The sequence below is a fragment of the Phaseolus vulgaris genome, chromosome 5 (genome assembly GCF_000499845.2).
Source record: "Phaseolus vulgaris cultivar G19833 chromosome 5, P. vulgaris v2.0, whole genome shotgun sequence".
NCBI classification, from domain to species: domain Eukaryota; kingdom Viridiplantae; phylum Streptophyta; class Magnoliopsida; order Fabales; family Fabaceae; genus Phaseolus; species Phaseolus vulgaris.
This window is the reverse complement of record NC_023755.2, coordinates 29213471-29224114: the sequence shown is the minus strand read 5'-3', so window position 1 is coordinate 29224114 and position 10644 is coordinate 29213471. Positions and strand designations below refer to the sequence as shown.

Sequence of the window (10644 nt, the reverse complement as noted above, 5' to 3'; positions counted from 1 at the left end):
AAGTTTTAGTAAAAAGTGTTTTTTTACACTTAGTCTCTAAAGACAATGTTGAGAGTGTGTATTTTTGGTGTTGCATATTTTTAGTAGGCTTTCAGATTTGTTTCTGTTTGAATGAGTTAATTTTTTTTTTCTTTTTTCACTAGCTATAAGTGGATTAACTATTTGTTATTTGAAAAAAATATTTTATTAACACCCTCTGTCACTAACACAGATTTGACACCGCTTGCGTGACATTAATTGACACTGCAGATGTGACATTTGGTGAGGATGTGACACTGACTCTATATTATAATATATGACCCGTAGCACACGCAAAACTAGTTACTCGTGTGTGTAAGTGGTTACTTATGTGACGTTTATGGCCACCCACCTTTCATGAAAAAAAATCAATTTTTTTTAATAAGAACCATATATTACATCGGTTAGATGACTTAACCGGTGTAATAATCCTACCAGAACTACCCAGCCACAGGTTCCTCCACATATACTGGCACACGCAAAACTGGTTACTCGTGTGTCTGTAAGTGGTTACCTATGTGATGTTTATGGTCACCCACTCTTCATGAAAAAAAATCAATTTTTTTTAATAAAAACCATATATTACATCGGTTAGATGGCTTAACTGATGTAGGTTTCTCCACATATACTGACACACAAAACTGGTTACCCGTGTGTTTGTAAGTGGTTACCTATGTGACATTTATGGTCACCCACTCTTCATGAAAAAAAAATCAATTCTTTTTTAATAAAAACCGTAGATTACATCTGTTAGATGGCTTAACCGATGTAGGTTTCTCCACATATACTGACACACACAAAACTGGTTACCCGTGTGTCTGTAAGTGGTTACCTATGTAACTTTTATGGTCACCCACTCTTCATGAAAAAAAATTCATTTTTTTTAATAAAAACCATATATTACATCGGTTAGATGGCTTAACCGATGTAGGTTTCTCCACATATACTGGCACACACAAAACTGGTTACCCGTGTGTCTGTAAGTGGTTACCTATGTGACGTTTATGGTCACCTACTCTTCATGAAAAAAAAAATCATTTTTTAATAAAACCATATATTACATCGGTTAGATGGCTTAACCGATGTAGGTTTCTCCACATATACTGGAACACACAAAACTGGTTACCCGAGTGTCTATAAGTGGTTACCTATGAGACGTTTATGACCCACCCACTCTTTATGAAAAAAAAAATTAATTTTTTTTAATATGGGCCATATATTACATCAGTTAGATGACTTAACCGATGTAGTATGGGTCATTCTGAGTAAAAAAAAATATATTACACCGCTTGTTTCTAAGAACCGATGTAATATATTCTTTTTTACCCTATTTTGAAGCTCGCGCTGCTCATTCGTGCGCAATTTCACTCTGTCACGTCATTGCCACGTCTGTAGCGTCAAATGTGTGTTACTGTCAGAGGGTGTCAATATATCAGGACTCTTGTTATTTATCAACAAAGCTATTGATGACTTTTTACAGCAAGTGCACCACTTTGTCATTAGTAATAATGTGTCCCTAAGGATGGATATTGAACCCACAAGGAATAGTTGAATATTCAAGTAAAAGATTCGCTAAAGATAAAACAGAATGATAAAAGTTTGTTGAGAGTTGTTATAATGGCAAGAATTAACAAGAAAACAAGTCAAAAATTTTATTGCTTCAAATGTAAAAATAGGGATTGGGTTTCATCTTTCTCACTTTTTTGTATTAATTAGCATCACAATATCGTGTCCTTTGATTGATATTGATGCCCGTATAAAAGTAATTTATATCCATTCCTTGCATATAAAATTATTAAGATGCTTCCTAAATATCGATTCCTCGTATATTTATAAAAACAACTTATGATTAAGATTATACATTGATAGCAATTAACATATCAAATCTATTTCTAACATTCAAATATGTTAAGCATTATCGTATAGGTCAGAACGTTAGAAGTACTTTCCAATTAAATCTAAAATTCTAGGTCATGGTAAGCCAAACATTATAAACAAAACAATAATACCAATCATCAATCAAGAACAAAATATTTATTTAGATATCACCTCGAGAGTTTGAACAAATTACTCCTAAACCCCAAGGGTAGAACTAGCCACACATGATGACTGTTATAAGCTTTGAGAGCAAGAAAAGAAGATCCAAGATTTTTCTTGTTAATGACTTCCTCTTCTAATGTTTCTCACACCTCCTATTCTTCCAATTGGGTTACAATTCACTCTATGGTGTTTTTCTCTCAATCTTGCCCACTACAGTTGTGCCTTAAGCCTCCTATTTAACCTAATTTGCTTGGGCTGAAGTGACTTTTTGCTTAGGTGTTAATGGGCTCACTTGGGCAAATAAAATGTAAAAAGGCCCAACGTTACTAGTGCTATCTCGCTCAAGCGAGATTCTACTCGCTTGAGAGAGATCCACTGGTGGTATCTTGGCTTTTTGCGAATTTGGGCAGCTTTGGTGAGTGTTGATGCATTCCAACTTTCTCTTTTTAGCTTTGTATATTTTCTTTTGCCCAATCATCTCCATTCTCCCCTAGAATTCTGAAATTAACGCCAAATTTGGGAATAAATCGTTCCTATTCAATTACAAATCACAAAATATGTAAAAAAAGTATAAATTCATAAATTAAGAGTTATTTTATACTCATTTCAGAAATTAATACTCATAAGTGTCTATATTTTAATATGAAATATTACAAGGAAGGCAAGGCGGTTTTTCCAAAATTATTCTCAAGGTTGAAAAAATAATCAAAATCAGAATTTTGGGTGGAAACAAGACTATAATTCATTTAACAAGCAAGGGCCTTTCCAACAACAACATCAATCTAATTATCCATCTATCCCTGACAGGATGTGTAAAATTGAAGATGCTTTGTCAAATATTTTGAGTTTCCAGGATAATAGCATGACCACGATTAGGAGCATGAAGACTCAAATAGGACAGATAACCAAACAAATGTCACAACTTGCACAAATTGTTGACGAAAAAATTGGCCAAATACCAGCCAACACTACCACCAATCCCAAGGAGCATTGTAATAACATCACTACTGAGGGTGATAAAAGAAAAAGAAAGGGAGATGGTGAGATGGTGAAAGTTGAGAAGGAAAAGGGAGAAAATAGAAAATAGGGAGAAAAATAAAGTTGTAGAAAATAGAATTTCAAAATAATTATCTCATTCTTCTATGCATGTAAAAAGAGAAAAGAAAGGATTAATTTTTGCTTCCAAAAAGTTATTTTGCAAGATGGCCAGAGAAAAAAACGTTCTTTGATGGAGTTAGAAGGAAGATATGTTGTTTTGAAGATAGAGATATGGAGCCGGAAGCGGGAAGCAGTTTTTTGAAACACTTGCCAAAGAAATTCAAGGATCCAGGGAGTTTTACTATTTCTGTGTCAATGGGTGATTTATTTGAGGGTAATGCCCTATTAGATTTAGGGTCAAGTATAAATTTGATGCCACTAACCATGTTAAGACAAATAGGTGACTTAGAGGTTAAACCCACCAAGATACAGTTACAATTGGATGACGAAACGATGAAACATCTTTATGGTGTGGTGGAAGATGTCCTCATAAAGGTAGACAAATTCATGTTCCTAGTAGATTTTGTTATCTTGGACATGAAAGAAGATGAGGAGGTCCCTTTAATTCTCGGTAGATCTTTCATGAAGACTGTTAAAGTCATAGTGGATGTAGACAAAGGAGAACTTAGAGTAAGGTCTCATGATGAAGAGGTAAGATTTAATCATTTTGATGATGTAACTAACTGTATTGCAGATAAGAATGGGAGACAAGAGGAAATATCAAAATATGGTGAGAAGATGGAGGGCTCAAAGCCAAAGGAGAAAGTTACATGTCATGAAAAGTTAGAGGCAAAAGGAGACCAGAACAATCAAGGAAAGCCAGTGGAAGGAGATGAGTATCGTCCAGGACAACCTATCATGGTCAACGCAGGTAGGGGTAGAGGAAGGAAGAAAATGAAAAAATTATGGGTCATCAAAGAATTAAAGATGGACGAAAAAATTGAAGTTGAAGAGCCATATTCAAGGCGGACAAAAGTGATAACAAAAACATGGGTTGAACAAGATAATTATCCTCCTTGATAACAAACTCTCAAGCTATACGACGTTAAATAAAGCGCTTGTTGGGAGGCAACCCAGTAATTTTAATTTGTTTATTTTGTGTTAAGATAGATTTTTGGTATATGATAATAAATGTTGTCCCTAAAACTGAAGAAATACACAAGCTTACCAGGGTTATCTCGCTCAAGCGAGAATTTATTGTGCTCTCGGTGTTTTTCTCGCCCAAGCGAGAAGACTTTGACAACGTTTTTTTAAACGCGTTGTAGGGTCCAGTGGTGCCATTCCTTGCAAAATTCTTGGTGAAAAGCTTGCGTTTTTGCTTTGTGGTTGCTTATTTATGCTATAATCTTCCATTGCTACTTTCTCAAGTTTGAAATCGTTGATCATTAGGTGTCAAGTAAGTCTTTCATCTCTAATCTTGGTCTAATTTCGTGATTAATTCATGAATTTAGGTGTTGAGGTACAAATTTGGGGGTTTTGAAATTTTTGAGTTTTGAGATGATTTTGATGAATGAAGTTAAACTCTTGGCCTAATGAATTCTGTTTGGTATGACTCATTGTTGGTTCTCTAATTTGGATGGATAAATTTAGAAATCTTACTCTTTTTCATGAAAACTTAAGCATGCATGGAAGTTGTTTGTGAAAATGCACTGAGAAAATTACATGAGATTGGTTAAGTTTTGAATTGAGAGTTTGATTAATGTTGATATATGAGAAATGGATTGTGTCCAAATTTAAATTTGCAGCCATGGGACGGACTAAGAGTACTGCAACTCAAACATCTAAAGGAAAAAGACCGAGGATGGAGTCTTCGGAACCTCCAAGAAGCAGGTTTGGTAGTAAAGAAAAGCAGCGAAGGTATGATGAAATAAAGAATTGGGCTTTTATCCCTGATAGAAGAGTACAATTGCTACCTGAGCAATATGACTAATTTTTAGGGGGGTTGCAAAGAAGGAATTGGATGAGATTAGCTTAGCCTCTTCCAATGTATGATCCTGATGTGGTCCATGAATTTTATGCAAACGCTTGGGTAGGAGAGGAGGGAATTCAGGAGTTGAGATCCAAAGTACGAGGACAATGGGTACCATTTGACAGGGACTCCATTAGTGCATTTTTGGGTGATCCCTTACAGTTAAGAGGAGATGAGAAGTGCATATATTACAAGTTGAAGGAACAAAATTTTGGCTTTAATGATGATAAAGTGGCTAGGGAAATTTGTCTAGCTGATCACACATATCAACTAACTGCAACTGGTAAGCCGTGGAGGATATTACAGAAGCACATGAAGTCACTATCTCAAGTTTGGATGGCTTTCATGCTGACCAATATGGTACCTAATGGTCATTGTTCCCGCCTGTTGACTCGATTGCCTTCGCACTTCCAACGACGATGACATGCCCAATTCTCTCTGCCTTCCTTCGTGCTTTCCTTCGATCAAACACCTGAACCTGCAAAGACAAAGGGGCGCCCTAGAGGCCGTTTGCACTCCGACGCTCAAGTCAATACTGGGGCTAGTCCAAAACTCTTATCCATAAAAGCTCTGTGTAAATTGTGTGTGTATCGCGTAAATATTGCGTACCTTGTTAGGTTTATTACTACCCTTTATATAGTCTAGGGTTTCCGCTACCCGCATTTAAGGTTTTTGAGGGTATGCCTTAGCGCCGCTATCACCCAATCTTAGGGCAATCTAATGCGTAAGACTCCCTTATTGGAGTGCAACCTCTGACAGGATGACCACCTGGGTACCAACTTGTGCACCTAATCTCTGGGGCCATCCGTCCTGGGAGTGCCCTAGCTGTTCACGTGCCATGCATGCAGCCTACCCCTGGAACGTAACCTTCATGGGCCTTAGCGCTTCCAGTGGTTCTTTGCTTGTGCTACGCCTGAATGCACTCTTCACACCACATGCATGGGCCCCTCGTGATCTAGGTTTCTCCCTACTGATAACTGGTGTGTTGTCTGGGATCCACCTCTCGTGGCCCAACTCTGCTGTTTGAGTCACCGACGCCCGATGTCACATCGCCCTCACTCTGTTGTCGATGACACATCGACACATCCTAGTGATCGACGTTTGACCACTCTTCGACACATTGGCTCGCGTCGCTCACGAGACACTGGCCCATGCCGCACGTGGGACCCAGCTTACGTGGCTCACCATTACTAGCAGTCAACGACGTCCGAGGACTGGTCGATACAGTCATGTTTCTGACTTAAATGTTCTTAGGTGTCATCTTCTATACAACCATGGACGTTGTGATACCAGCCACCTTCATGGGTCCGAAGGCCACCTTCACAGGTGTAGAGGACCCAAAGGCTCATCTCACAGCCTTCCACACCTAGATAATACTGTCAGGAGGCTCTGACGTTGTGCACTGTAAGCTATTCATGAGTACGCTGCTGACAGGCACAACATTGGACTGGTTCGTTAGTCTTCCTTACGGACACATTACCTCGTTCGAATAGTTCTCAACACTGTTTAGGGAGCAGTATATTATCAAACGGGCTCCCCCTTTGGTCTCTTATGACCTCATTGATAAGTGAAAAACAACCTGTTGTTTTGTCGAAATAATCGATTGTTTTACTCTTAGGTGTTTTTGAAAAGGTTGAAAACTGTTTTTGTTAGTTGACTTGCTGTCAAACCAAAACAATCGATTGTTTCGTGGTTTCAATCGATTGTTTCTTTGAAAATCCTAACATTATTCTATTTTGGTGGTTGAATGTGCTTTAAATGATTTCCAACTGAATACGCTCCTTCATTAAATGCTTTGACCAATCTTTGAAAAGTATAAAAGGTTTGTTTATGTTTTAAAACAAACAAGTGAAACAGATTTGTGTTTTTTCAGTTGTGAAAAAAATTGCTTTCAAGTTTTGAACATTAACATCAAGCTTTGGGTTTTCTCAAGAAAAAGTGGAATAGGATTGCATTTGTATTGATTTCAGATTATTCTGTAAACAAGTGTAACTCTTTCTGAATCTTATGTAATTTTGGTGTTATTGCCAATGAGTGTTGTGAGTTCTTGAGGTGGTTAAGATCAACATTCTTGGTGTGTGTTGTGCCAAAGTGAGTATTTTTCTTAAAGGGTTCAAGGTCACTGCTTTGGTGGTTTGTGTGTAATCTGTTTTGATTGCTTAGTGGATTACCCAGTGGCTTCTGGGGACTAGATGTAGCTCTTGGTTTAAGAGTGAACCAGTATAAACTGTTGGTGTATCTCTTTCTTCCCTTAAACTCATTTAAATTCAGTTGTTATTGCTTTACTGGTATAAACAACCGATTGTTTCGCAGAAACAACCGATTGTTTCGCAGAAACAACCGATTGTTTCGCAGAAACAACCGATTGTTTTCTTTCTGGTGCTTTGCTGTTTTGTGCTTAAATTCTTGGCTAATTGAAATTCTGATATGGATTCACACAAAGGATTTTGTTCAAGCTGAAAAAGTTTTCAAAAACCCCTTTTAAACAATTCACCTCCCTCTCGTTTAAGGCCATATATTCTAACATACTCATCATTCTATAGATAATCTTTGTGAACATATGACTTTTGTGTCACAAATTGAACCAAAATATGTCATTGAAGTTTTAAATGATGAAAATTGGGTAACAACTATGCATGATGAATTAAATTAGTTTGTTAGATTCTTGAGAAAAAATATGATGATATCAATGTCATTAGAACTAAATGGGTCTTTACAAATAAACTTGATGAATATGGAACTATAACTAGAAATAAAGTTAGACTTTTGCTAAAGGCTATAATCAAGAATAAGGTATTGATTATGATGAAACATTTGTCCATGTAGCAAGATTAGAAGTTGTAAGATTGTTGCTTGCTTTTGCATGTATGAGTGACTTTAAACTTTTTCATATGAATGTAAAAAGTGCATTTTTTAATAGTTTCATTAATGAATTCTATGTGTCTCAACCTCCTGGATTTGAAGATCACAAACATCCTGATCATGTCTTCAAACTTAAAAAGGTTTTATATGAACTAAAACAAGCTTCTCAAGAGTGGTACGAGAGGCTTAACGATTTTCTCTTATCTCATGGATATGAGAGAGAAAATTTTGATAAAACTCTTTTCATTAAAAAATTTATATATATATATATATATATATTATAAAATTTATAATCATGGTCATTGTCAAGGTTTTAAGCAATGATTTTAAATATGCGGAGTTGCTAAAAATTGTGGCTTATTAGAAATGGCACGACCACCTAAATTACGGCTCAAAAAATCATTACTTAAATTTTAAATCATGATTTTTATTCTTTAGGTCACAATTTTGTGTTATTATCTAAAATGTTATTTGTTTTTTAATTATTATAATATTATTTTAATTAATAAAATTAATTTTAACTCATCTTTATAAAATTATCTCCATTATATCATTTTTATTATGAAAATCTTTATTGTATAAGAACACATCTATACATTCTTTTACCCATCAATAAACAATTCAGAAATAAAAAATTTCCTATAAAGTTGACCCGCTCGACCTTAATAAAATTCTTAAATAGATGTAACATAAATAACAAAAAATAATTATTGAGTAGTTAAGTGATAGTTTACAAGTCTTTTTTTTTTTTAATTGAGATATCTGTTGAACAAGAATTAAAGTGTAATCTCACAAACATTATTTAAGCCTTCCAGATACTCACATTATGGAATAACTTTTAAAACTTAGAAAATTTACTTGAATAAATTTTGAAGCTTCTGACAAAAGTTATCAACACAAATGGACTCTAAATCATGACTTACCAAGAAATTCCTCAATTTTGCATGATTTTCCCTGACTTCTCTGCCAACCTCATTCTCTTCATCCATCACAATTTTCACTGCTTTGCTTACACTCTCCTTTGTGAACCAGCCATCTTCTTCACCCTTCTCCACTTCAACCCCAACCTTCAAGTTGCTACCCATCATCCTTGCATTAATAATATGATCACCATCTAGTTGTGGTAGTAACACCATTTGACACTTATTCACTAGTGCCTCAGTTAATGAACCAGCTCCACAGTGTGTTATGAAGCAACCCACTGATGAGTGCTCCAAAATCAACTGCTGTTGTATCCATCCACTGTGGACAATCCCTCTCCCTTCAATTCTTTCCTTAAACCCTTCTGGGAGTGCAGCTTCAATTGTCTCAAACCCAATAGGAACTTTCACAACTGCCAAGAATGGAAGTCCTGTAAGTTCAAGACCCAACAACAATTCTTGGAATTGACCATGTGGTAGTTTCCATTCACTCCCAAGGGCACAGAAAACCACAGAACCATCCTTGAAACTTCCAAGCCATGCACTCCACTTTTCATCCAAAACAGTGTTAGGTGGCTCAGGTATGATAGGTCCTGAAAGGACAACAGACTTCCCAAACTGCTCTGCAAGGTAGTCAACAAAAGGCCCCTCAATTTCTCTACAACCTTTGAACCCAATTGCATCTGATAGCATTAAACCATTGTTGAGGCGATCATAGAAGAGAACACCGCTACCAAACTCCCAGTTCCTCTTAGAAGCAAGGAACTTAGCTTCATGTGCATGAAGTTTGATAGATGATACAGGGTAACCAAGAGGGGGTTGCATAAGGTCAAGTTCAGTTAAGCTACCCTTGTGGTTCATCCTTGGAGGGGCTGTAGTGTAAGATACTGTGGCAGGGCTAAGAATGAAGTATTGAAAGGATTTGATCCCCAAGCGAGAAGTGATGTTTGGTAGCCAATATGTGAAGTTAAAGAAAACAATTTGCGGCTTTAAATCTAGGAGGAGAAGCTCTATATCCCTCTCAGTGCGGTCCATAGCCGTCATAATGAGTGGACCTAAAGAAAAAGACACATCGGAAGTGGTTTCTGCACCATGAGGAAGACCTTCAACATGAGGAACATTGATAGGGAAAAAGGTGATGAGATCTGGGAAGAGGTTGAATTGCTCTAACTTGGATTGTGTTCTTCTGGGGATGAAGAAGGAGATTTTGTGTCCCCTCTTTGCTAACTTGTTGGAGAGGTGGAGATATGGAGTTAAATGTCCCATAGCAAACCATGGAAACATTGCTATGTGCAAAGAAGAAGAATCCATTTTTTTTCTCTGCTGATCAATTTTCAGCTTTCCTTTTCCTGCAGATTCAAACACATAAAGCCAACTTCTGTACATCAATCAATTTATTAGGAAAGGATGCAATAATTAGAAAATATGTGAACCCAATCAATCCACGTTGCTTTACACTAAAAAATCATTTACTTCACAAATTAATAAAATAATATTTTAATCATATAATTTACTTTTTAATTTAAAATATTATTTTATTATTATAATGTGTTGTCTAGTGTATGCTTTTACGGTTTAGTGTAAAAAAATATTTTCCTTTTTAAATCCCAAATTTAGCTTATAATTTTTAGGATGATAATACATTGGCATCCTTTACACTAAAAATATAACCCTAACATTCTAATAAATTAATATTTTAATATATTTTATTTTATTTTTAATTTAAAATATTATTTGTACCTGTATGGACAAAAAGGAACCAGATAGTACCTGAAACTGGTTGTACAATTGCTGATG

At 36.0% G+C, this 10644-nt stretch overlaps 1 protein-coding gene across 1 annotated transcript; it reads right to left on the bottom strand.

Annotated features, from left to right (window-relative positions):
• Positions 1-8612: 8612 nt before the first annotated feature.
• LOC137835376 (cyanidin 3-O-galactoside 2''-O-xylosyltransferase FGGT1-like) lies at positions 8613-10256 on the bottom strand. Its single transcript, XM_068643857.1, has one exon. It carries the CDS (start codon positions 10231-10233, stop codon positions 8782-8784), a length of 1452 nt encoding a protein of 483 aa, XP_068499958.1. The 5' UTR covers positions 10234-10256; the 3' UTR covers positions 8613-8781.
• Positions 10257-10644: the final 388 nt, after the last annotated feature.